The sequence below is a fragment of the Carex rostrata genome, chromosome 13 (genome assembly GCF_964058835.1).
Source record: "Carex rostrata chromosome 13, lpCarRost1.2, whole genome shotgun sequence".
Lineage (NCBI taxonomy): Eukaryota > Viridiplantae > Streptophyta > Magnoliopsida > Poales > Cyperaceae > Carex > Carex rostrata.
In genome coordinates, this window is record NC_135930.1 from 9,838,020 (window position 1) to 9,865,272 (window position 27,253).

At 35.3% G+C, this 27,253-nt stretch overlaps 3 protein-coding genes and 1 non-coding gene across 6 annotated transcripts in view; 1 reads left to right on the plus strand and 3 right to left on the minus strand.

The window, feature by feature from the left end:
* Positions 1 to 1,738: 1,738 nt before the first annotated feature.
* On the minus strand, positions 1,739 to 4,115 carry LOC144563780 (uncharacterized). 2 transcript variants are annotated; one of them, XM_078313237.1, is made up of 4 exons: positions 3,746 to 4,115; positions 2,850 to 3,060; positions 2,431 to 2,491; positions 1,739 to 2,330 (listed from the first exon to the last, which is right to left on the minus strand). In XM_078313237.1, exons 2-4 carry the CDS (start codon positions 3,035 to 3,037, stop codon positions 2,061 to 2,063), a joined length of 519 nt encoding a protein of 172 aa, XP_078169363.1. In that variant the 5' UTR covers positions 3,038 to 3,060; positions 3,746 to 4,115; the 3' UTR covers positions 1,739 to 2,060. The 2 variants fall into 2 exon arrangements, with proteins under 2 accessions (XP_078169363.1, XP_078169362.1); XM_078313236.1 differs by having other exon boundaries at positions 2,850 to 3,063.
* A 4,235-nt stretch (positions 4,116 to 8,350) lies between these two features.
* On the minus strand, positions 8,351 to 8,432 carry TRNAS-AGA (transfer RNA serine (anticodon AGA)). Its single transcript has one exon. It is a non-coding gene; the product is annotated as a tRNA-Ser (tRNA).
* An 8,342-nt stretch (positions 8,433 to 16,774) lies between these two features.
* On the plus strand, positions 16,775 to 23,157 carry LOC144564617 (histidine biosynthesis bifunctional protein hisIE, chloroplastic-like). The gene is made up of 6 exons (XM_078314224.1): positions 16,775 to 17,054; positions 18,024 to 18,269; positions 18,608 to 18,703; positions 19,557 to 19,711; positions 22,713 to 22,946; positions 22,991 to 23,157. The coding sequence occupies exons 1-5, from the start codon at positions 16,869 to 16,871 to the stop codon at positions 22,912 to 22,914; spliced, it is 885 nt and encodes a 294-aa protein (XP_078170350.1). The 5' UTR covers positions 16,775 to 16,868; the 3' UTR covers positions 22,915 to 22,946; positions 22,991 to 23,157.
* Positions 23,158 to 24,281: 1,124 nt separating this feature from the next.
* The window catches only part of LOC144564786 (Major facilitator superfamily protein), a 5,336-nt gene continuing 2,364 nt past the window's right edge, over positions 24,282 to 27,253 (minus strand). Inside the window, exons 2-5 of one of the 2 annotated variants that reach the window (XM_078314386.1) lie at positions 26,489 to 26,706; positions 25,892 to 26,168; positions 25,500 to 25,803; positions 24,282 to 25,290 (exon numbers count right to left, since the gene is read on the minus strand). In XM_078314386.1, the coding sequence (XP_078170512.1) occupies positions 24,444 to 25,290; positions 25,500 to 25,803; positions 25,892 to 26,168; positions 26,489 to 26,706 (1,646 nt within the window). In that variant the 3' untranslated portion in view covers positions 24,282 to 24,443. The remainder of the gene's footprint in view (positions 25,291 to 25,499; positions 25,804 to 25,891; positions 26,169 to 26,488; positions 26,707 to 27,253) is intronic. The other variant, XM_078314387.1, reaches the window with a different exon arrangement.

Here is a 27,253-nt window from a genome sequence, read left to right on the forward strand (position 1 = left end):
ATCAATACTAATAACAACTTGACATGATATCTTTTTTCATTATTAGCCCATTTCTTGGTCAATTGTTTTACTGGAAAATCATTCTGTTTAACAACATAAGAGTAATCTCTCAGTTCAGACCCAGACCGGGATTAGGTATGATCAGGTTTGAGTTTTGATTTTCTCTTGCGTTGTAAGAACTGTATTTTGTTGTTACTTCTTAGAAATCAATTGTTATGCTACTTTTTCAAAAACAAAACTATTTATTTTAAATTATGATATGGCCCTTCATTCCTGTTTCTTTTGAGGCATTTCCAATCTCTTTCCTTTTTTTATGATTGAGTTTTAAATTGCTGCTGAAATGCATACAAGCCATTGGAATTATAATGGCTGAACAGCTTTTCACTATTCAACACTTTTCAATCGTTTTCTTTGTTTTATTAGGTGCAATTATGCAGTGTGATTGGGACCACACTTGTACCAGATAGCAAAGGAAATTGCATCCGGCTTTGCGCAAATGACATGAACTGATGGTATTCTTGTGTTTGAAATTTTCAATCATGTTGTTGGAATGCAACGCCTTGATAGCTCTATAATTGAATAGTTAGCTGGCTTAACAAAGTAATTTCTGTGTGCCTGAGAAAAATCTATCATTGATGTTGCATGAATGACGAATTGACGTGGACAATTAAGACATTTTCGTTATTAAATTATTGTTTTTTTCTTTTTGTCATTAATAATTTTGGTAACACTGAATATACTATTATCTCATAGCAAACACTGAATATAGTTTTTTCTCTCATTCTTTTAGTAACGGTCCGTAGGATGAATCCATATCCTCTGAGGTAACAAAATATTTCTGTTTAGATCACGCCGTCCGATCGAAATCTGAGCCAATTCAGTCCACGGTGGAATGCCCAGAGACGCTTTAATAGTCCTGTGAATTCTGATTGAACAGTCCAGATCCAAACCGTAATATTCTGTTACCTTGGGTGATACAAATTCACCGTAGGATTATTCTGAGCTTAGTTATTTATGTTTTGTGACAGAAAGGTTTCAGAGTTCAAGTTCAGATAAGAACAATTTCTGAAACCTCAACTTTCACCACAAAAGCTTTCCGTACAGAAGCGTTCACTATGCAAATGGCTTTAGACGAATAATTTTGTATTAAAAGAAAAATGCAAACATGACTTACCTAACTGGGAAGCATGCAGACCTATAATGCTGTACTACATCACTAAAAAGGTAAAAAACACTACTAGGTTAAAGCTGTTAGCATGTGTCTGGAAATCTGTTGCAACGTATCTTTTTCATTTGACATAGGAAATGTTTCTGTTTCTGTTATTTCAGGTTTAAATGAAAAACACTAACATAAACTCAATAAAAAAGAAAGACATCTAAAATCGGGGGGGTACCAACGTTATATTGAGATCGGAAATAATCCTTGCATGCAAATCTGATTCTGCAATTTACAATAATAGATTCCAAACACTTTCATCAATGATCCAGCTACAGCAAAGTTACTGGATGTGATGCCAACACACTCAAGAATTTGGGCTTTTAATAAAATCTCACTGCAGATGCATGTGAAACTACCAAATAAATCCTATACATTTGGATCTAACCAAACAAATGCATGTGAAACTATTAATCGGTATATTCCGCAGCTAAGCAATACCAAAATGAATACAGTAAATACTGGACACACCACATCAAAAACAACAATTCTCAACTTGAAGAGATGACAGAAATAAAATAATACATGAACAACCTTTTCCAGAATGAAAACTTACTATTCATACAACAGTCTATTTACACATTTGGATCTGACAAGAGGTGCTACATATCTAATGCAGCTCTTCTCTCTACTACTAGTAAACTCATACAACATGCCTACCTAGATATATGGATACCTCATATTTACACAATACTCTCTGATGTTCCACAGTTTCAGAAGCTACTTGAAGAGGATTGATTTCAAAAAGAAAATCATCGAGAAAACAAAAACATTTTTGTACATCGAAAAGATCGGATTTTTTGTTGCAGGTTAGAAATCAAGGATTCTTTTTACCAAAAAAAACTCAGGCCAAGCTGGGGACCGATTTGCCACAATGGAAGCCCTCAATTCTTACCTGGGGGCTGTTACTGTAATTGGATTTGTATGAAGGTGAACCAGTGTGCTTTTTGCCAGGTAAATCAGCGCCAAGAGGAGACAAGACAATAGGAGATTGGGAGTGAATTTGATTAATAAACTGTGCATCTCTTACTAATGGGTTATTGCTACGAACAGGTGGAGACCCGCAAAAGAAGCCCGTTTGGCCAGTCAGATCAAGATCAAAATCTAAATCACTCTGGGAAATAGAGAAGGTTTGAATTAGATTAAAAGGGCTATTATAAAAAAATTGTCACAGAGACATGTTGGGAAAAGAAAAACCATGAAAGCTATTGTACCTTGCAATTTATAATGTCAATCAAATCAGGAGCAGAGTCCCCATTGCACATGGACAATATGCTGCAAAATTATTAAAGCTTAATAGAATAAGTACAGATAAAAGATGTTTTTATAATTGCTACACTACTTGATTCAATTAGCGAAGGCAGCTGGTCAATTTGATTAGTGCCTGGCAATTTGATGAAAACTAAATAAACAGGAATTGAAAAATAACAGTTCCAAATCTAGAACATGCAACCAGTAATATTGAAAGATAAAGTTTCGCCAAATTATTTCCCAACAAAGGGTGTTCCTAGCAAATTGGTCAAAGCTGGAACAAGAATGAAAAAAAAACCACAAAATAGATTTCAGGGTCTGATCCCAAATCAAGGACTCAAGCGCTTACTTAATTTGCATTATAACTAATTAATACACAAACCTTGCAGGCTTGGGGCTTGATCTGTTCAGGGTCTCAACGAATAGTGGGAGCCGAGGAATTCGACATGGCTGGGGGCAAATAACTTCAGATTTGGGAAATGGCTGGCTCTCAATTTGCCAAAACCTAGATCTTCTATCTGACATAAATTCAGACCTCGGCATGGTTTGCGCAATGTTATTGAGCCTCATTGAACAGTGCTTCGTCAATGATCCTACTATGTAGGAATAATGAAAATCAGAAAAAATTAAACGAAGCAATCATACTATACAAAAAAATTACTGTTTTAGAAATTGAGCTTGTTTTGGACAGAAGAAATTAACAAATAAAAGGGCGTCAAAAAAGGTACACATTAAGATCACCTCAAGAATGTAAAATTACACTTTCAAGGCACTCGACTCAGTAAATTGTTGAGTAGGCTAATTGGGAGTCCCAGAATTTTTCAAAAATTAGTGGATATGGCTCATGGTTGTTAGCTTTAGGTGCCAATAAATTACAAAAAAGGAGAACACCCGGGGCAACTACACGTTATTAACGGGAAAAAGACTACTGCATACCGATTTGGCAATAACAAACTAAAAATATTTTTTTTAAAAAACAGACTTCTTGCTTTTACATATAACTTGTAAGAAAAATTAAAACTGAAGCTCATACTATCATTTTCAAATGTGGCACAACGTTGAAATCCATCAATAAAAATTAAAAGAAATGACGAATCAACTATCAAACAGAGATGCTGCAAAGTGAGGTGAATATTATTTACGAACCAAATCGTCAGATCTAGAATATTATTCACAGATCGGAAAGATCCGACAGTAATATCATATAAAAAAATGAACTACAAGCAAAATCATTGTAAATACTACAAAATAAATATTTCTTTTAATTTTGAAAAATACCTGATGCAAAAAAAAGACTGATCTCTGTCCGATCTCCTCCTATATCTCGCCTGAACCACCTCGATCGCCAGATCTACAAAAATCTTTCTCTAAATCAAACCAAAAAGAAAGCGAACTCTCAGTTCCGCACTCATATACACAGATCTGCATAACAATCCATCGATCTACAAATGTTAAGATCTATATGACACAAGGAGGTGAAGAGAATTCATGGGAGAAAAAGAGAGATAATATTCTAACTGATAAGTAAATCAATTACTTTTCTCAAAAAAGTAAATCAATTTACGGTCTTATTTTTCTGTTTGTTTTTTTTCCTTTCTAAATCTCTTTTCTCACTATATAACCGGCGAGAGGGACGGCTCGCCTCGGCTTTGGTCTTAGGGTCGCTTCGTATTATATACAAGCTGAGCTGGAGCGTCGCTTTCCTAGACCATGTCTACCATTATTGAAAGAATGAGATGCGACAAACCTGTGGGCTCTGCCTGCTCCTTCAGAATAGATTAAACACAAATGGGTCATCACACGAAGACCGTGTCTATAAAATAATATTTCCGCTTTGTTATCTGACTGGCACTGGCTGTTACCAAACAATATATAAATATCATCTCTTTTAGAAATGGACATCTCCGCTGTTAAGTCAAAGCGTATCCACCGTTCAGATCAATACCCAGAAGACGTGTCGCTCGCTCATTCACTAATTGGGAAAGACGCTCCGTTTTGAATGGAGAAAAGAGATTTTTTTTTTTTCTGAAAATGGCTGGATTCAATTGCCCGCGTCGTAAAAGAGTCGCAATTTGACAATCAATTCAACCGCGATATTTGCACCACGGGCTGCTCAACTGGAAGCGTATCCTCTGCCTACGGAGCTGTGTGGTGGTTTTGATCTGGTCCGTTCGTTTCGAATCGGACGGATCAGATCAGATCTTGTTCGAATTTTAAAAAAATTCAAAATTTGATGAACTCTTAATCCAGCTCGTCCGATCCGAAACGAACGGACCAGATCAAAACCACCACACAGCTCCGCAGGTAAAACCTCCGCAGAGGATAGCGGCTCATAGACCATTTGAATACTCCTACTGGCTCTGGCTGACAAAGGAAAAGAAATGTACTTAGTTATTTCTATACCGTACGCACTGGACCGGGTGCAGTTGTAACTAATTTTGAATTGGCTAAATCTACTAGATGGGTTTGCGAATTCGACTCTGGAGGTAATCCTGGTTATGTTATGTCCGGTCTAAGCGGGAGTTAAGCAGCTAGTCTCGGTGTTACCGTTTTATCACCATCATGCTTTTGTCGTTTTCTTTTGAGTTTTCAATTCAGTGATATGCCCGGGGTGCTCAAAATTTTAACATAAAATAAAAATACTTCGAATTCGTGCGCAAAACATGGTGGACAAATTAGTCTTCTCTTTGCTTTTGTATCATTGTTTGAGTTTGAATTTGGTCCGTTGATTACATACTAATAAATAAATAAAATATCACAGTTTGAGTTTAAAGAAATTATGTACGTTATATAATTTTGATCGCATGGTCCGATTTAAATTCAAACGGTAACATAATGCACAGCATCCGGACTCAAAATATCCGACCATTCTCTACTTCATTTTTCGTGTTTTGCCTTCAGAATAACGAACAAAAATTGTTTTGTTATTTTAAAGTATCTCAATTTGATTGACCAGTTACGTATGGACACGCGTGTGATTCGTGTGCAGAGATCACCTTTTGACACAATGGTCACGATCACGATCCCGGCACAGCACAGCACGACACCAGAATCACAGCATAGCACGACGCCAGAATCACAGCTTGTTAGCAGTGGCGTAGCTATGAATTTTGTCGAAAAGAATCAACATAACAAAAACTATAATATCAATCAAAATAAATAAGATGTCAATATAATATAAATGAACATCAAAAGTTTATAACAAATATTATTTTACATATAAAAGAAACAAATATATTAATGTTACATAGTCAAATCAATGGAGAGAGCACTGCTCTACGAGTCCTCATATTTTGCCATCTTAATGTTGATGGATACTATAACTTTTGGATCTAAAGAAAAGTTTAAAGTCATCTGCAACAAAATTTTGACTCAATTTACAATGAAAACAAAATTGGCAAAGTGATGGCAACTTACTGCTATGGTAAAACTAGAGTGAAGTAGGCAAAACACGGGGAGTTAATTGGCCACACTGATTTACTGGTATTTGCATATAACATCCAACCATCAGTTTAGTTTCATTAGAACTGTAGAATTTCATTGGAGTTAGTTGGCCCAATCCTTGCTCTTGCCCTCCTCTTTTTGACTTTCTCACTTAAATTTTGAGAATTATACCATTCCAACTAACAAATATATTTGTTAACTTGAACAGATACTCGAGTTTAATATCAAACGAAAAGCTACTATTTTTTTTCCTCATAAACCAACAACATTAATTTCAAAACTTGAATTTGTGTTTTCAGCGAACTAGAATTCTAGAACCACTAGGAAACTATTGTTCACAAGATATCTGATTGAATTAGCATGAAGAACATGAGGGCAGTTTGGTCATTTAGTTACCCCAATTGAAAAGTTGAAAGTTTATTTACCGCAGCAAAAACAGAAAAGGTAGAAAAATTACTTGAATTGGGATGAGAGATGATTCAACTATTCTCCAAATGATTCGACTAGTTACTCTCTGACCTAAGTGAAAAATAGAGAATCAGACCTAAGTTTCAGCAATTAAGCCTCGAATAAAATGGACCTAATTATTTGTGCTTAATTTCGATCAATTGAAAAGAGCTAAAAGGGTTTCAAGCTTTCAGCAATTAAGCCTCTAATAGAATCTACTATTCTCTGATTCAAATTTCGAATTTTTCCAAAGATAAGACAAATTACTTGAATTGGGATGGGAGGGAGACGAGGCGCAGGTGCGCAGCGCAACCAGTGAGCACAGAGCACTGGAATCTGGAGCAAACGCTAGACGCACCAGTCACCATCACCGCGGATCCGCTGTCCGCATCGCGATTTCTCCTCCCTTCGCGCTATCCTCTTCGACTCTTTGTCCTCCGTCAAAATGAATTCTCTCTGCGTTTATTAAGCGAAGAGATTGACCATGGCAATTCTATTCTCCTAGGCCAAGGGTAGGCAAACTCTTCAAGACCCATTAGAAAACGAATCCGTATGTATTGCAGAGGATTATCCTTACTTTACGGTTTGAGAATAAATTTTAACCGGTTTGGTGTTCGGGCGGTAATAGGGAGCAGTATTTTTTAGCTTTGAGATCCGTGCCAAGTAAAAAAAAAACGGTTCAGATCTAGTAAGTGTAAAAGATTTCCTTATCAGGTATTGGAGAGGATGTGAATTATTAGAAAACCTGGTCCATTTTTTTTTTCCAGGGTAAGCAACTACCTACCCCTGATGAACCGTAGCTCTGCCTCTGCTTGTTAGTCACAGCACGACACGACACATTTTTACCTCTTTCGCTCCCGTTGCATCTTAAGTTTGTGACTTGAGAATTGTGAGACATGTAGTCGGGGGCGGAACTAAAAAATTATGATAGGGTGCTAAAACTTAAAATGCACAATATATTATTGGTGAAAATTGAATTCAAATTCTTCACAATCATAAAATATGCTCTAACTGCTAGGTTATAAATATACATGATATTTTATGAGAAAGATTAGACTATATAAAAAAATAAAAAATAAAATTCAATTAAATTTCAATATATATAATTAAAATTCTAAATTTATAAAGGTACACAGGTGAATGTTGTTGTTTGTAACATTTTGAACTGGGCACCCTTAGTATTTCTTTTTCAGTACCAATTTGTACTGCTTTGTCCATCTTTTTCTTTTTATGATTTTGATTTTGTACAGTGGACATTAAAAGGTTGATTCCTCGATCTCCTTTGATACAGTGGCCATCGAACTAGGGTTTCATTTCGAATTTCACCCCGAAACCAAAAAAAAAAAAAAAATGACATAAAGATTTAAATATTGATAGCTACATAGAACTTTAAACAGAGAATCACCTAGATACAAATTCAATTCAATGAATGCGTTAAATTAAATTCACACGATAATGAAGCAATCCATGGTAGAATAATAATCCAACAGAAAAAGATATATCATTATATCGTACAAAACTACAAATCATCAAAGAAGAAGATAATCAAATGAATAAAACCACATCATGTGATTTGGCATGACCAACGAAACAAGATAGAAAACCTTCATAGATTATGGATTATCTTTTTTCATACGCTTGTAAATATTTTTGTAAACATAAAATATCCAAGGCATTAGTAGTTGTATTAATTTTCGTTACTAAGTAAGACGTGTAGTGCAACTCGAAAAAAAATCTCTTGTTCCAATAAACCTTTATTTTTTGTGCAATTTGAAAAATTGCCGTGGGTAATTGCTATACACATCCAAAAGAAAAAAAAAATGCAATAGTTACTTCACTCTGGCTATAAAAGCATCTAAAAATTGTCAGGGAAGTTATAATTGCGAGTGCAAAATAATGTAAATATCGTGGTCCAACAAGTATATAAAAGAACCATGATCAATTGAGCACAGTCTTCCCAAAAGAATAAGGAAAGAATGAGGAGAAAAAGAACGTGGTCGGCAGGATTCGAACCTGCGCGGGCAAAGCCCACATGATTTCTAGTCATGCCCGATAACCACTCCGGCACGACCACTTTGATGCAATTAGAGTGCCAATTTTCTAATAAGTACAATATTATTAATTCGTGCTATCACCGCCAGGAATTGTTATATTTTTTTTGTAAGCTTTTGCAAAATGTTTATTGACTGCCACAGGATGGTTATTCAGTGTTTACCGTTTTAAGTCTGATAAATTGCCTGGCGTAGCAATAATCATACTTGTCAGGCAACCAACTTTACCAGTGTTGTAAAAAACGGTCTCAATGGCCGATTAAACGTCCGTTCAAGCGTTAACGGCGGCTAAACCGTTACAAATACATTTAACGGATGTCTATTTGCGGATGAAAACGATTAATCGGCTATTTTTCTAATTAATCAGCTATTTTGTCGGTCAATCGTTTGTTTATTTTCATTTATTCCATTGAATATTTATTTTCACATTGCTTTTCTTTTCTTTATTACATATGAAAATTTTTGTTTTGAAAAATTCTAAAAAAATAGTAAAAAAAAAATCCAAAGAATATAAAATTTTGTCTCCAAGCGCATTATAGCATGGAGAACATGTTAAGTGCTTTAGATCGACCATTTGGACATTGAAAACACAAAAATGATTTATAAGCATATGCTCTCGTATGCTTATGTAAGTAGAGTAGCTAACCCCTCTCTCTCTCTATATATATGTATAAGGAATAGAACTAGGGTGTTCTTAAGTTCACCAAGTCCTTTGGTGAACTCAACTCTAAAACTCGTAAAATCGGCTTCAAATTACAAATCCGAACCGTTGAGACCCGCCTACCTTGCGAGTGATGCGTTTAAGTGTGAAAATTTTAAACATTCAAATTAATTTAGTATAAAGTCAAGCGGTAAAAAAACGTTCAAAAAATGAATGCATCAAAATTAATTTATTAAGATTTTAATTTTGACCGCTTGACTTTATACTAAATTAATTCAAATGTTTAAAATTTTCACATGTTGACGCATCACTCGTAAGATAGGCGGGTCTCAATGATTTAAATTCTTAATTTAAAACCGATTTGACGAGTTTTAGACTTGAGTTCACCAAGAGGCTTGGTGAACTTAAGAACACCCTAGTTCTACTCTTAATATATATAGATATATATACAAATGTGTATGTGTATGTATATGAATAGACATATGTGTGTGCGTGTGTAATTTTTTTTTTTTTTTTTACATTTTTTAAGTCCAAACAATCGATTTGAACCGTTCAATATTCAATATATATTAAAATGTGTTTGGAGAATAAATTGTACATTTTTTTGAAATTTCTACTATTTATTAAGGCAATTTTAATTGTTCTTTTCAATGATTTAGAAATTTTTTCACTATTTATTAAAATCAACAGTTTGAAAACTGGTTTAATAAATAGAAATTTTTTTCAAAAAAATGTAAAATTTGATTTCCAAGCACAATTTAATATAAAAATCACATCTAACTATTTGGATCAACCGTTTGGACTTTGAAAACTGGAAAACTAATTGATTGCACCACGGTTCCAGAACAAATATTTTGATATTAGTCGTCTCTCTCTCTATATATATAATTTTTTTTTTTTGAAAGTCTGGTAGAAGCTGCTATATGTTAACTCTCTCTCTCTCTCTATATATAATATTTTTTTTAACTATGTTTTATGCAAAACATATGAATGGGCGTTCACAAAATATAAGGAGTAAATTACAATTTTGTTTTATTATTTTAGCTTGATCTTAAAGCATCAAAAATATCAAATATTCATTTTTTGGACTTTTCAATTTATATCAAATCATACCGTATTAATACTGATCAAAAAGTTAGATAGAAATTCATGTTAATTAGCATCTATGTTATTGTCGTGATAATATTTGATGCGGGAATATATATATATGTAAATATTTTTTTTTACTAATGATGATGATATCTCACTGCTAGAATGTATCAATTAGATACGTGATTGGGGACAAAGATAGCTCTGTAGGCATTTGTCTATTTCTGAATTTTTTTTTTTTTTTTTTTGAACTCGGTTATAATTCAGACTTGCCTACTCTTGAAAAATAGACTTATCTACCTCTGGCGACTGCCTGAGTTGGAACGGAATCGGCCGGAGACGAGTCAATTTTTTTCCGAGTTTTCTCGGTGGAAAGGATTTTCTACGTAAAACTGCTAATTAAAGTTGAATCGAAATAATCAACCAAATTTCACTTAATATCTTACTTATAGAGAAAAATTACACCGTTTTGGTAGTTCGATCGAACCAATTTTGCATTTTTAATTGTTAATCGAAGAAATTTGAGGGCAGAAAATAGATGCATCAAGTGGCTCAGAAAGAAAGAAAGGAGAAGAAGCTTAAAGCATCATAAAAGTTTGAATAGACATGGTGTACGAGTGGTTTATTGTTCTGCTTTGAGAAAATAACTTGATTCTTTTTAAACTATGTCCATACAAGTTATCAAATAGACAAGGGTGACCTGTGCTATACAAAATATTACTTTATTCTTTGTTTGGCTAAGAACATTTTTCAAACAAATTTTAATTAGCGAAGGAAAAGTATATCAATCAATTTTAGGATTATACAAATAAAATAATTTAGTATCTCTGAAATATTTTATATTATTTTCCTATCATCATTTAATAAGATTTAAATCAAAATTTTATATTATTTTCATATCACCATTTACATCTAGTTCAATAATTCTAAGATTTAATTTATGCATTATACTTTGTTTTTTTAATACATTATCAATAAAAATAATTTATTTTTACATTAATTTTGTTTTAATATAATTTTTTGACAAATGATTTTTTTACCAATTTTTTCCTATTTTTTGTACAAAATAAGATTCAACGAAAACAATTTTGAATTTCCGATTAATTCAGCTGATTCCAACCGAATTATTCGATCCTGATTCCACGATGAAGTGACCAATTGCGATATTCAAAGCGATGATTTATATTATCCGGACTTCTTATTTATTTTGATTAATGTTGTAATTTTTGTTATGTTAATCTTTTTTACAACTATATATGTTCGTCTATCTCTAATAAAATTTCTGGCTTCACCACTGTATGTACGTGATGCTACATATATAATACAATGTCTATGTCATCTGTATTATTCCTGCACAGTTTGCGACTGTATTATATATATCAACATAATTGCAATGCTAAAACAGTCCAAAAAATGGATGGAAATATTATTTATTTTAAAGCAAGATCACTTCAATACAAAATGAAATTTGTAAGAATCAATTAATTTTTTTAAAATTCTAACAATTTATAAATAGGAGCCATACTTTAAAAATCATTTGCATAATGCACTAACCTATACCATCGAACTTCGCATAACTTCACATACAAAAAGGGCGACTAACTGTGGAGAAATTTCGTTCTGAATTCGTCTAAACCAATAAAAATGTTTTAAAAAAATGAACCGTATTTAAAACAGATAAATAGAAAAATGACCAGCTTTATTATGAACTTGTTGGTAGATAAAATTTATATTTTCTATCATAGAGGTGTTTGTGCTGTTATCGAACGGTAAAGAACAGGCATGGAACCCTCTTGGCTCGTATTGATCTGACGGTTCGATTGTTCGGACCGTCTACTTTTGCGTTTTGATTGATCTGACAGTTCGATTGTCCCGGATCTAAACTCAAAAATTGAATTACTTTAGGGGATCCGGACCCACGTGTCTGGTGCCTATCCGGGAATAGCGCAGGCCGTAGGGGCAAGTATTATTTGTGCTTTGAGATTCGTGTATAACCTATTTGAACGACTAAGATTTAAAAAAAAATGCAAAAGTTCGGGCCTGATTGGAATACAACAGTTGTTGGAGTTCAATTGATTTCAATTCAATAGTATTCAATAGAAATAATTTCCAATTGAATTTTGTTGATCGAAATATAAATAGAAAAGAATTGAATTTATTTCTAGTTTATAATTGAAAAGCCTGTACAAAAGAAAAAAATAATTTCACTTTAAATAAAAATGACACTTTTATCCTTATTCTTGCTTGAGTGTTTATTGGTTGAAATACTTTTTATGCCTAACTAAAATACCGTTTTTTTTATGTACCACCGTGATAAATCAGAATTAAATCAATACCACCCGTTAATTCCGAATTCAGATTCCGCCACGTTCGCACAGTAGATCTGCGAACGGGTCGCTACCCGTTCGCGTAATGGATAAGCGGACTGACCCGTTCCCGACGACCCGTTTGCACTATAGATATGCGTACGTGGCGGATCCGGATATAAACCCCTCCGCAGTGGTTTTTACGCCTGTCCCTGTCTCCGCACTGCCGCGTCCAGCACAGTAAAAAGGTAATTTTTTTTTTTATTAGTTTAATTTTGTTAAATAATTTAATTTAATTTAGTTATTAAGTAGTTTAGTTTTATTAGATAGTTTATTTTAGTTAGGTACCAAAATAGTTGTATATTATAAATTAGATTAATTTTTTTTCTAGTTTTAGGTAGTTTATTTTTGTTAGGTACCAAAATAGTTGTATATTGTAAATTAGATCAAAATTAGGTACGAAAATAGTTGTATATTGTAAATTAGATCAAAATTAGGTACCAAAATAGTTTATTGTAAATTAGATCAAAATAGTTGTATATTGTATATTGTAAATTAGGTACCAAAATAGTTGTTTATTTTTTTTTTGTAGTTTTGTAAATATTTGTGTTAATTAGATCAAAATAGTATATTGTGATCTATTTGTAAATATCTGTGTAATTTACGATATACTATTATTTGTGTATATTTTTTATTAAATAGTAGTATATTGTAAATTACACTAAAATAGTAGTTTAGTTGGGTACCAAAATATTTGTGTATTTAAACCAATTTAGAATTGTGATTGTATGTATAATTTAGAAATGTACCAATTTACAAATCGACAAATTTAGAAATGTTGTATTTAGACCAAAATAGAGTATAAATGCACCAATTCAAAATTTATTTTTTTCTGAATTAGCGTAGATTGTAAGATTTTTTACCGATTTATTCAAGAATGGTGATATATTATTGAATTACCATAGATATTTGTATTATTGTAAGATTTGTACTATTTGAAATTATCAATAGAGGTCAAAATTGATAAAATTGTTAAATTTGTTGTTAGTATGACGTCAACCAGCGGTACCAATCAAAATCGAACGCAAGATGATTTACAGTTAGATTTATCACTGGCCCGTCACGTATTTCCAAATATGACGAAAGAGTGTATCAGTCCTATTTGCTGGTATAAATTCGAGGAGCACAAGATAAAAAACGCATATGTAAGTTTTTGTTTTGAGAAATGCAAATAATTTTCATTTTCATTTAGATAAAAATAGGTAAGTTATATGTTTGTTTGTTTTGAAATTGAATGCAGACTCATACCTTGACGAATACGCGGAATAATCAGATGAGTATCCTCTACGACGACCGATACGCTCCCGTGTTGAAGAGTTTGGGTCTGTGGCATGTCTCACAGCTGACCCCCATTGTCGCAGATGTCACTCTTCTATCTGCGTTGGTCGAGAGGTGGCGGCCGGAGACACACACATTTCACATGCCTGTCGGAGAGATTACGGTGTCTCTCCAGGATGTCAGTTGTCTCTGGGGACTGCCTATTACTGGACGAGCTGTGACGGGTGTGGAGTACGGGGACTTCACAAAGGACGTCGAAGAACTGTTGGGACCCAACCTGATGAAGGAAAGGTCCCTCAAGAGGTCGAAGGTTGCATCGAAGAATGACATCAGTATCCCTCTTTTGCGGGCGTCATTCAGGTAAATATTTTTTTTTGTAATAGTATGTATTTGATTGTGATGCTTCATACTCTGTACTAAATTAGTTCGTATATGTAGTGGAAAATTGGAAGAAGATGCGCCTGAGGAGAAGATAGATCGGTGGACATGGGCTTACACGGGCTTACTAAATTAGCCCTCGCAACCAACGCCCACCTGCACCGGGCGCTAACACACTTGTACCTCAACCTGGTGGTATCGCTGTGTGTATTTTTAATCTCTCTATTTTGTTTGATGTGCCAGTGGTTAATTGTATCTTTCATCTTATCTTTGTTGTCATATGTCATCCCCTCAGACAATTCATGTCTTTCTCCCTTTTATTGTACAAAAGAAACAACAAAAATTAAACAACATCAATTTAATAACAACATTTTAATAATTAAATTAAAATTAAATATAAATTAACAAACATACCTCACAAGTCGCAAAAAAAGAGCTATCGGCCTCTCCAAACCCTGATGTGTCATGAAATTGCTCAAACGGATGTCTTTCCCCACGATCCACTATAGGCCACTTCCGTCTACCAAGCACAGGAATATCAGTATCCTCATCACTGTGATCTGATACCCCACCGTCCCCATTATCATCCCAATTAGTCTTTGCCTCTATTTCTTCAGGATCATCGTCCGTATTGTCAGCATAATAAAGCCGTTCAGGGGTTTCAGATCGCTCCCTCTCAGATTGGACTCGGCTAGAGGACGAGGATGGAATCTGAGATCGACCCCTGTCAGATTGGACCCTACTGGGCCCGCTACACATGGGGCCCGACTAGGACCCGCTACAGATGGGGCCCGGCTAGGACCCGTTACAGATTGCTCGAGCCCCAAACCCTGAGTCAACTGCAACAATTGCCTAGTATTCTGTCTAGAGTTATGTCTAGAGTTTTGTCTGGGGTTGGCTACAACATATAACTCCAGGAACTTGAAAGTCATATTCATTGTCATTTGGACATATAACTCCCAACTGCTATCGTCTTGTACCGGTAGCTGTTGGAACCAAGTTTGATTGCCTTGGCCAATATTGATTCTTGCGGTAATTATCAGTTCATAATTACGGTGGTTAATACCGAGTTGTTGGTACACTTCCCTATTTAAACCTCTAAAATCCAAACCAAGCTGGATATTGAACATTTTCGGCACTTGGTGGCTATAATAAGCGCCATTTGGTCCTTGTAATACTTCACCATCAAAATAACAAGTAATTCCAATCATAATTGGTTGAATAAACCTAATAATAAAAAATAACTAAATTAAAAAAACTACAAAAAATAAATTAAAAAAAAAAGGATGAAAAGGAAAAAAAAAACGTACCTATGCAGCAGCTTCGGTGAAAATGAGGGTGCTCTGCAGAACTGATCTATCATATAGGGAGAATGTGCCACGTGCGCAGATCAACAAAGCGAACGGGTCTGTCCGCAGATCTGTTACGCGCACGGGTCGTCGGGAACGGGTCAGTCCGCATATCCATTGCGCGAACGGGTAGCGACCCGTTCGCAGATCCAGTGTGCGAACATGGCGGAATCTGAATTAGGAATTAACGGATGATATTGATTTAATTCTTATTTATTAGGGTGGTACATAAAAAAAAAAATGACTAAAATATGTGTACCGCTTTTATTAATATGTACCAGTACCGGTCAAGACCATCAATTGAATAACTCTGACGCTAGATGTGCATTTTTTTTTATTTAATTACAAAAAAGAAATAAAAAAAGAAAGAAAAGCAAAGATAAGATACATAAAGAAAAAAACAGAAAAGAGACATACAAATATTCAAAATCTAAAAGAAAAAAAAAGGGTCATTTTAATGGATGCTGACCCATACTGATATTCCGTATTTTTTACCAGTATGCTTAATTTCATAAAGTATGTACCACTATGGACAATCAAGGGTAGTACCAATATAAATCTGGTACAGGTCTGTTTATGGTATTGAAATAACTTAATATTCATACTGATGAGGTTTTGTGGCAGCGGCGACTGAAAGAGATAGGCCGTGGCGGTGAGAGAGAAGGAGAGATCAGGGAAAGGGCCCGAAAGAGTGAAGGCTCCGTTCGGCTAGGGCCTCCTTAAGCCTCCTTAAGGCTAAAGGAGCCTCCTTTAGCTTCCTTAGCCACTTAATCTTGCCGAACACCGGTTCCTTAGCGCGGATTAAGACAACCTCCTTTAGCCTCCTTTTGCCCGGATCTTAATCCCCTGCCCGTTCCTTAAAGCACCTCCCTCCTTCCTTTAGCTTCCTTTAACCATCTTAATCCTTCGCCCCTTCCTTTAGCTTACCGAACAATCCCTTCTTAACACGGATTATTATTTAATCCAAGTGTTGCCGAACGGGACCGAAGGGTTTATTTATGAAAAGGGTATTGACGGAAACAAAATTAGTACCAATTGAACTCCCATCAAATCTCTCTGATTTTCACGAGATTTCGCTGGGGCCAAAATCTCCCTCCGAATCGCCTCAAAAGAATTCATCTCTCGTCGCTGTACATGTTCCGATCAGCGAAATTGAAGATTCGTCAATTCGATTTCTAGTTTTGAAGGAAGAAAGTTGGTTCCGATCAGACCCTTCAGATATCTCCAAGTACGCGAATTCGATTCTTCGTCTCTTCTCTCTCATTATTCACTCTCTGCTACTTCCTCACACAGGCGCTCCGCCTCCGCGCTCTGCCAACTTCTCTCTCTCTCTCTCTAATGGAGGCTGCGTCCTTCACTCGCCTCTCTTCGCCAAGAACAGCTCCCTTCTCTGTTACGAACTGGATCAAGCATCCAATTCCAAATAAAACAAATTTAAGCTTCAGAAATTCGCGTTCTGCTGCAATCTGTGCCATCTCCGAGAGATCCTCTGGTTCTAACACTGAAGGTCTTCTCGATTCAAAGGTACTTTTCATGGCACCTTTCCCCAAAGCTTTTGCATTTTTGAAAATTCTTCCCTGGTAATGGGAGAAGGCATCATAAAGGCAAGGATATTATACATTGTAAATTTGTCAATGCTCGTGTATGTTATGCTAATATTTACTGCAATTTTTTTTATTATCAAACCGGATTAATCAAATTCTAAATTTGGCTGTTGCATTACTAGCATCAGACCTTATTCGTGGTTTAGGGTTTTTATGCTGTTATTTGGCCTTTGAGAGGAACTGAGCTTTCATTGGCCCATTCAACTAATAAAAAGGGAAATCCAAGTATCCAACTGATCAATAAGCATGCACCATACCTATCACATTAACTATAATTTACTAGACACTTTAAGTTTTCTATTTGTTTATTTATTTATTTTAGTTTCCTAATTTTTTCTTTATTTTTGTGTGTGTATGTGTGTGTGCGCGCGCGTGTGTGTGGGGGGGGGGCTAATTAACTAATTTTTAATTATTACGGGGGAAATCAAATGGTTGAGTTTCAGTGAAAGTCCTGAATTTCCTGATGTCATACGACCTCACTAGTTGTTCGTTGTACTGTCTCATGCCTTTCTGATATAATCAGGTCTTGATGTTTCAGCATCAGCAGGATCTCGACCTGACCATTAAGTCCAAAGGAAAGCTGAATTTGAGTGCATACTTGAGTTATGTCCTTAGTTTAGAGCCAGTCAAAATGACTACATAAACCGCTACCTTTGAATATGTCATTAATTAGATTGGACTACATCTGAATGTGGATGGGCATCATTTATCAAGTATGAAAGTACATCGAGCATATTTCTATATACAAAAAGGTCGACTCATTGATGCTAGGGGCAAAATGTAAAATTTCAATTGACAAAACTGTCAATTTGCAAATATGAGAACATGTTGGTCATTATTCATCCAGGATTAAAAGTTCTTAATCAAAGCAGTTGTTACCATTTTGTAGGTTGAGACAATACTTGACAGTGTGAAATGGGACAGCAAAGGATTAGCAGTTGCAATCGCACAAAACATAGATACCGGCTCAATTCTTATGCAAGGGTTTGCGAATAAAGATGCCTTGGAAAAAACCATTTTGTCTAGAAAGGCCACCTTTTACAGCCGGTCCCGCTCGTCACTTTGGACAAAAGGAGAGACTTCGATGAACTTTATTAATGTGCATGATGTATTTCTTGATTGTGACCGAGATTCGGTAGGTTCTTCTTCTGTTTTCACCTTTTATATTGTACATTGACATCTTAGACATCTGAAATAATTATGAACCAAATAACCCTCAGAAAGAGCACTCAAGACTTTTACCGATAGTAAACATACATGCTGATACCAATGGTGACTGCTAGGAAATAGTATTTTATTAGAGCTCCATAGCACTCACGGTACACTACTGTTATTTTTGAGACTAGTATATCCAAGGTTATCAGAGTTTTAGAATCGTATGCATGAATTGTTGCATAAAATAGCATCAGCCCTTTCTAATATTCTTTTACCATTTCTATTAATTTAAGGTTCTCATTTGGTGTGTTGTATCAGATAATATACTTGGGAAAGCCAGATGGGCCTACATGTCATACAGGAGCAGAAACCTGCTACTATACTTCCGTGTATGATACATTGGAAGGCAGCAAGGTTGATAACTCTAATCTTCTATTGCATAATTTTTTTTTTCTTGGGTATATTCTTAATTTCATTAGCCTAGGTGCAGCTTTTCTATTTTTCGAGTTTTCTTTTCCACTATTGTTGCATCTTGTGGGAATGGTTTACGATTACAAGTTTAAAACTTTGCTATGTTTGATTTGGGATCTAATCAAGACTCACTGTGAGGTTTAGGTCCATGCTTTACAGAGAGTGCATACTCTTGGTACATGCTAGTATTAATTATGCCCAATCTGATATATTACCGGACCTTTTTTATTGCAATAACTCCAAGATTAATTTAACATAATTAGACCTCATGTTGGGGTTACATGATTTTCTACTAAACTGAAATGTGTTTCCATTTGAACTTCTTCTTTTCCTCTTTTTGTTAGTCTTGTTTCTGTAAAACCATATCCCTATTCACTAGTTTAATGAGAACAGAATTGATATAGAGATTAGCCCTACTGCCCTGGTCACTTGTGTACAAAAGAGAGTGAAATAAACAATAGTTTTGTGTCAGCATAATGTTTTGTTCTAATTGTTGAGTATTTTCTGCAAATATCAAAATTTGTTGGTGCTTTCTGTCAAAAATTGGGGTGCCTGGGAAAGCAGAAAACAAGAAGGAAATTAAAAATGAAAGGAAAGCCTAGTGCTCTTGGGTGGGTCATGGCACTTACTGTTAATTGGCCCTTAATACATGTAATTAAACTTGAAAGACAAAGCAAGATGAATTGTTAAAAACTGTTGTGCTGTGCATCTGATTTGGAGTCAGTAGACACCAGTACTCCTAGAACTTAATTTCAATTTAATATCTTTTGAAATTTTGGAACAATTATGTCTTTAGGAGGGCAAGGAAGAGAGGTTGGCTAAGACAACTCTCTACTCGTTGGAGGCGACAATTTCTAAAAGGAAAGAAGAAACTGAGACGTTGCCAAATGGAAAACCCTCTTGGACCAAAAAGTTGTTACTTGACCAGGAATTACTCTGCTCAAAAGTTCGGTATGTTGAAATTTATCTTTTATTCTCCTATGAGATATTTGCTAAAAGTTACTGGCTTTACAACAAATCTTCTTTGTTGGAGAAACTTGCGAAAATGAAAGAGGACAGTATGTTAGTTTCCAATAAACTTAAGATGTGTCAAAGAGTGTTCTTTTTATGCAATTATTAGACTGTTTTTTCTCGATGATTTTCTTTTTGAAATCAATCCTCTTCAAGTAGCTTCTGAAACTGTGGAACATCAGAGAGTATTGTGTAAATATGAGGTATCCATATATCTAGGTAGGCATGTTGTATGAGTTTACTAGTAGTAGAGAGAAGAGCTGCATTAGATATGTAGCACCTCTTGTCAGATCCAAATGTGTAAATAGACTGTTGTATGAATAGTAAGTTTTCATTCTGGAAAAGGTAGTTCATGTATTATTTTATTTCTGTCATCTCTTCAAGTTGAGAATTGTTGTTTTTGATGTGGTGTGTCCAGTATTTACTGTATTCATTTTGGTATTGCTTAGCTGCGGAATATACCGATTAATAGTTTCATATGCATTTGTTTGGTTAGATCTAAATGTATAGGATTTATTTGGTAGTTTCACATGCATCTGCAGCGAGATTTTATTAAAAGCCCAAATTCTTGAGTGTGTTGGCCTTTCATCCAGTAACTTTGCTGTAGCTGGATCATTGATGAAAGTGTTTGGAATCTATTATTGTAAAATGCAGAATCAGATTTGCATGCAAGGATTACTTCCGATCTCAATATAACGTTGGTACCCCCCGATTTTAGTTGTCTTTCTTTTTTATTGAGTACAGAACCTATAATGTGTTTTTCATTTAAACTTGAAATAACAGAAACAGAAACATTTCCTATCTCAAATGAAAAAGATACGTTGCAACAGATTTCCAGACACATGCTAACAGCTTTAACCTAGTAGTGTTTTTTACCTTTTTAGTGATGTAGTACAGCATTATAGGTCTGCATGCTTCCCAGTTAGGTAAGTCATGTTTGCATTTTTCTTTTAATACAAAATTATTCGTCTAAAGTCATTTGCATAGTGAACGCTTCTGTACGGAAAGCTTTTGTGGTGAAAGTTGAGGTTTCAGAAATTGTTCTTATCTGAACTTGAACTCTGAAACCTTTCTGTCACAAAACATAAATAACTAAGCTCAGAATAATCCTACGGTGAATTTGTATCACCTAAGGTAACAGAATATTTCGGTTTGGATCTGGACTGTTCAATCAGAATTCACAGGACTATTAAAGCGTCTCTGGGCATTCCACCATGGACTGAATTGGCTCAGATTTCGATCGGACGGCGTGATCTAAACAGAAATATTTTGTTACCTCAGAGGATATGGATTCATCCTACGGGACCGTTACTAAAAGAATGAGAGAAAAAACTATATTCAGTGTTTGCTATAAGATAATAGTATATTCAGTGTTACCAAAATTATTAATGACAAAAAGAAAAAAACAATAATTTAATAACGAAAATGTCTTAATTGTTACTAGCACAAGTCCACATCAATTGGTCATTCATGCAACATCAATGATAGATTTTTCTCAGGCACACAGAAATTACTTTTTTAAGCCAGCTAACTATTCAATTATAGAGCTATCAAGGCGTTGCATTCCAACAACATGATTGAAGATTTCAAACACAAGAATACCTTCAGTTCATGTCATGTGCAAAATAGTTAGAGATGAATGTACAAGGACCTATGTGAGGAAAGATGAAATTCACAGAGAGTGCCTTATGATTCTCTGCATAAAGATGTTTAATCTTTGATATCTCCTTTGTTTCATGTAAATAACATAGCATAAAAACCATAAAAATGTGTTAAGTCAATGAAACAAGCCAGTGCCACTGTCCAGCACCCTGTACCAGCCCTCTGGACAGGTACGAACCACTGTACCAGGCTACAATCAAAGGAAAAAACGAAACCAACATTTATTTAATTTGAATCGCTTCCACTGTCTATTTGTTCATTTACTGTTTTATGAATTGCATTTTTTAACTATATTATCATGTATCAAGCTCAAGCTAAAATTAAATAAAAAGAAGAACAGACTAAAATCAACTGAACTACCATCAGCTCATAGTTTCTACATTTCCTAAAAAATGAGTGCTATGATATGAGTGGTTATACAAGTAAATTGCATGGCTTGATAGCAGCATAGGTACTCCAGATATGGCCTACAGGTTTGGAAAAAAAAAACACAATGAGCATAGGTACCCGTGTCATGTGCTTCGGTAGTACCAGTATCATGTGGTGTGGCGGTACCAGTTCCTGTACCTGAGATCGCACCTGTAACAGTCACTGTGGTGCTAGCAGTCACATGTGTTGAAGTGGTACCAGTCTCATCTGTTGAAGTATTAGTTAATATACAACATGGTGGACTAACCAAAATTCAACAAGGATATAAGAGTCATTTTCTACTATTATTGTTTTTTAATGAGTGTTCACTTTTACTATTTCAATTGTTGAGTTTACCGAACACGATTGGAATAGACTATAAGAGTGGTCAATTCTCAATTCCACAATTCCTGTATTCTTTCACTATTCCACATGTTGCTGAACGGGCCCAAAGTGTTAGAGCCTAACTAATGTTATGAACTTGACATTGAATTTCTCACTCGACATAATTTCTCCAAAATAAGTGATTTTTTTTCTTGCAAGTATTGAAAAGACAGGATTTTTGTGACTGGTGATAGCCAGTCTATGCTGGTCAAGCAATAACCTAACTTTGTAAGGTATGTATAAACAACTCTTAGAACTCTAGTATGAAGCACTAACCTGACTGGTATGGTATTAAGTTTTTGGACCTTAGTATCAATATTCACGGATCTAGGTTTGCTACTGGTAAGGCATCCTCTGGTCCAGGTGTTCAGCACCTATAGACTAATTCTTCAAGTTTATTTTCAAATTTAGATTTTAACTCACATTTTCTTGTGATGCACACAAAATACGACTGTTTTGCAAAATATCTAACATAATTTGTTTACAGAGAGGAGGCGGGAGAGCTAATTCAAACCCTACTAGACAATGAGGATAAAGGCCGCACTGCCTCAGAGATGGCTGATCTATTGTACCACTCCATGGTACTTCTAAACTTGAAGGATGTTTCAATTGAAGAGGTACTAGAAGTTTTAAGAAAGAGGTTCTCTCAGTCGGGTGTAGAAGAGAAAAATAGCCGCAAGAAAAATTAGTTGCATCTCATTCTTTAGAATGTTTTAGTTAGGCTATGTTATAACATGAGATTTGCCAAAATTGTGTTTTAGTTAGGCTGTGTTATAACATGAGATTTGCCAAAATTGTGTTATGTAATTTTTTTTTCTTGGAGCAAATTTTGAATTTAGCAGGACTTGGGTAATAAGTGGAATCTCTAGGAGATGCACCAAAGTTGAACTTTTATGTATTAAATTAAATGATTTGATATGCACCAGAGCCAACTCCTATGACTAAAGAATTTTCTAGGAGATGCACCGGAGCCATAGGTTCCTTTAAACCTTTTCAAGTGAAACTTTTTTTTTAAACCTTGACAGTGAAGTATAATTTTTATTAATTACACGTAAAATACATCAATCGTTCTATATCTAAAACATCATTCAAACTATATCAGTATCTAAACATCAATATCTAACAACACAAATAATTAAAATAACAAAAGAAACAAACCATATCCTTTTCAAGTGAAACGTAATCGGTTCCTCATATGGCTAAAGAGAATTGAAGAGGACTTAGAAGCAAAATTGAGAAAAGAAATATCAGCAGGTGCAAACAAATGCGTGTTAGGAATTGAGAGTTCTGGCAATGGTGATTCATTTTTAATCGTACTTTTTGAAAAATAATAGTCGAATTCATGGCTAGCGATACCGTCGTTATTTCTGCGTAGTTTGGGTCGAAACGTCCATATTTGGGCCTGACCTGGCCCATATTTCCAGGAAACAATTCGGTCTGACTTGGCCTATATTTCATGAAAGTGGGATTTGAACCGCTCTTTCGGACCAGAACGCCTTAGACCAACCTCGGCCATCTCAACAATTTAGTTTTAATTTATATTCTGTAAAATTTATCATTTAATAATAGCGAAATTGGTGCCGTCTGTTACAAACTAGTTTACTTTTCTTTTTCTTTTTTAATAATTTTCACTTAACAAAGCATAAAATCTTTTTTGCGACCAAGCTTTTTATTAAGGAGGCATCCTACTGTCAAGTAGACTATACAAATGACCATGTGTTGCTTTAGCTTTTTGATCTCTTGACATTGTTAATTATGTAGCTCTCATATAATTGCAGAAATAGATATTAAATTGGTTTTGAATAGGTCTTTAAATATATTTTTGTCATCTTGCTTGATTAAAAATAAATAATTGTTTTTTTTTTTTTTGGAAATCTTCACAGTGGCAAATAAATAATTGTTAATCAGGAGAAAAACTGAAGAAGGGGCACTTCAAAATTGCGATGCTTAACCAAATTGCAACTAAATATATAGATTAATAAGTATACCCTTACATTACTTCTTTTACAACGCAGTATAAATTTTGAACCACCCCTAGAAATCCTTGTCATTCCAGTTTTTCTCAAGACAAATAATTTGCTCATAATAAATCAAAACTCAGTCTCTACTTTAAGCTAATTAAATAAATTAAACTCTGTCTATAACAACAACACAAATACTTGTTTTTCTTTTCGTATAATAACTAAACCATAAGTATTTCTTTCCTTCCTAAATAGCCTCATAACATTTGCACCTGTGCCGTGTTTCTAACCCTATACTTGTACCGCTTTGCGAAAAACAAGAAAACAAAGAAGTTTATCATGCCAAGCACTGTCAACAACCAATAGAAATAATCAAACTTGCCCGAGTTAATATTTTGTGATAGCCATGACGGCTTTCCTTCCTCCTCATTCCCTGTTAATGCATTAATGACATTGTTCAACATCGTTGCAAAAAAGCATCCCAATCCACCTGCCACAGCAGCATAGGCGGATCCGACGCTTCTCATTGCATCTGGTGCCTCTTGGTACAGGAATTCCAGCAAACCCACAATGCAAAACACCTCCGCCACACCAATCAAGATATATTGAATCAAGAGCCAATATGCACTCAAATCTGGCATAGGGGTCAAAAATAGTGCCAGGAAACCATGTTCAATGGCATAATTCCTTCTGTACCTCTCGAACACACCAGCCCAAGCAACCGACAAGACTGATATCGCTAGCCCTAAACCAACCCGTTGCAACTGAGACACGCCGTGAGGATGCCCAGTTAACCAGCGTGCCAGAGGGGCAAAAGTGGAATAATAAAATGCGAGGATGAGGAAAATGCTGAGGCCAGGAAAAACAGGCATGCATGTAATGGGTAGCTTAAAATGGCCCATGGAGGTGTTCATGGTGTAGGCTTGTTGAATCGAGAGGGTTAGGTACTCGGTAAGGATTAGGCTTAGTACTATGGTGCAAGCCGGGATTGGAAGAAGCTTGAGGAGGATTTTGACTTCCTCGACTTGTGTTATGGTGCAGAGTCGCCACGGGCTTGGCTCTGGCCCGTCTTCTTTGAGTTGCAATGCTGCCTTATCCAAACACCTAAAACCATTTCAAATTTTTGTAATGTCACCGAAGCTTCCTTGCTGTTTCAAATATTTGTTATGCTGTTACTCATAAGAACTATTGCAAAATTCCATGGATTTCTTATTGGGAGCTTTTTTTTTCTTACTTTACTACGCAAAGTATCTAAAAGTTACTTTTATGAAACAAATAAGAACAAAAAAATAGAATGCAAATAAAATCAGTACCTGAAATCATCTGTATGTTCAAGCTTCCCGCTGCCCTTAATTGCCGACCTCTTACCAGCAACCTCATACAAACCAACCAATTCACTGCTCGAAAATGGCACATTCCTCTTCCTAAATGCTGCTACCAATACTTGTGTGACACATGTCAATGGACTCCCTCCCGGTAACCGGTGCCGGTACAATGGAGTGCCAACAAAAAATATTGCATTTGAGATCCCCATAGCAAGAGCCAACGATCCAAAAGCGGAACCCCACCCATGGTTCATTTGTATGTACACAACCATGGTAAATGCAATTATCGCACCTGTTGAGGATAAAAAAAAACAATAAATCACGTGCTCTCCTCCAAACTACCAGAATCAGCCTTATATATGAACTTGTGCTTTGATTACCAATGGTGACAGAGAGGTAAAAGAAATTGAAAAAGCGTTCGAGGTGGGACTTGTAATGTGGCGATTTTTCGTCAAATTGATCAGCACCAAAGGAGGAGACACAGGGTCGGATGCCGGCGGCACCGAAAGCGGCAATGTAGAGGACAGTCTTGAGGTAGAGCATCTGCCATGACTTGGCAGGAGCACAGGTTCCAAGCAAGGTAGCTAGTTTGCTACAATTTGTTTGGTCTGGCACAAATATCGGCATAGTAGCGCACAGGGTTATTCCCGTCAACCCCTGGTTTTATGCAGTAACAAAGATAGTTGGTTTAGCATGGTTAAAGGAGCAAAATAACATTGTGCTTATTACAGTCTTTTTAATATTCATTAAACAATTTTGACTTTTTGAGTGTTAAAATAATAATGAATTATTTCATTAACCAAAACTAGATTCAGCTATGAAGTACTAGACACTATCTTTTGTCATTAAACAGTAAACATTTGCTGTCAGTATAAACTATCATCGAGATTCAAATATTCCATTTTTTTTGTTGTTTAAATATGGGATGGAATTGACTTTGTACCATTTCATGATAAGATATCACGAGGAGCACTTACAAGAAGATAGATGGTCGTGAAAATAGCAATGGTCCAGTAACGGCCGAGATATGCATCGGCGAGGAAACCACCGAGCACTGATGAGGCCTGAGATATCCCCAAAAAATTGTTGACAGTGTTGGCGGAGGCCGTGAATGGGCGGTGCATGATATAAAACATGAATGCCACCATGTTTACTGAGAGGCCAAAATATGCCATCCTCTCTGCCATCTCGTTTCCTGTTTATTTAGTTATGGAGGAATTAAAATTGAAATTTGTTCTGAATGAATAAATTGAGGATCAACGATATATTTTATTTTGTCAATTTAATAAGAAAATCACCAGATAGTGAAATGTAGTTAGATTTTTTTACTAATACATACTCCGCAATCAATTTTTTTTTTTTTATGAGAAAGGGGAGGTAGCACAATTAGCTAGGAAAATGTCCTAGAGTTGTTATACCCAAAGGTCGAGAGTTCGTTTCCCTCTCACGAACCTTGGTAGCTACTACCAAGTTTTAAAAAAAAAATTTCATTTTTTATCTCCCAAATTAGTTGATTGTTTTATAGTGCTAAACCAACACAAGGCCTTGTTAGGACGAATTGCAGATCCTGCATTGCAATACCAAATCAAAAGTAAACCATTGCAAGGAGCAAACAGTCAATCCGAATAGCTCAACATGATCTCCATATTAAAATAAGTTTGGAGACCAAATTTTATATTTTTTGAAAAAAATTTACTATTTCTTTTAGATAGGTACAAAATTATTGTTTCTGTACCATCCAA

What these genes read in the sequence shown, in the direction of transcription:
- LOC144564617 (XM_078314224.1), top strand. Translation starts at nt 16,869, where the DNA reads ATGGAGGCTGCGTCCTTCACTCGCCTCTCTTCGCCAAGAACAGCTCCC. An exon ending in TTGATTGTGACCGAGATTCG is followed by an intron (nt 18,270 to 18,607) that starts GTAGGTTCTTCT and finishes GTGTTGTATCAG; the next exon opens with ATAATATACTTGGGAAAGCC. An exon ending in TTACTCTGCTCAAAAGTTCG is followed by an intron (nt 19,712 to 22,712) that starts GTATGTTGAAAT and finishes ATTTGTTTACAG; the next exon opens with AGAGGAGGCGGGAGAGCTAA.
- LOC144563780 (XM_078313237.1), bottom strand. Translation starts at nt 3,037, where the DNA reads ATGAGGCTCAATAACATTGCGCAAACCATGCCGAGGTCTGAATTTATG. An exon ending in TCAAGCCCCAAGCCTGCAAG is followed by an intron (nt 2,492 to 2,849) that starts GTTTGTGTATTA and finishes ATAATTTTGCAG; the next exon opens with CATATTGTCCATGTGCAATG. An exon ending in TTGACATTATAAATTGCAAG is followed by an intron (nt 2,331 to 2,430) that starts GTACAATAGCTT and finishes TCTATTTCCCAG; the next exon opens with AGTGATTTAGATTTTGATCT.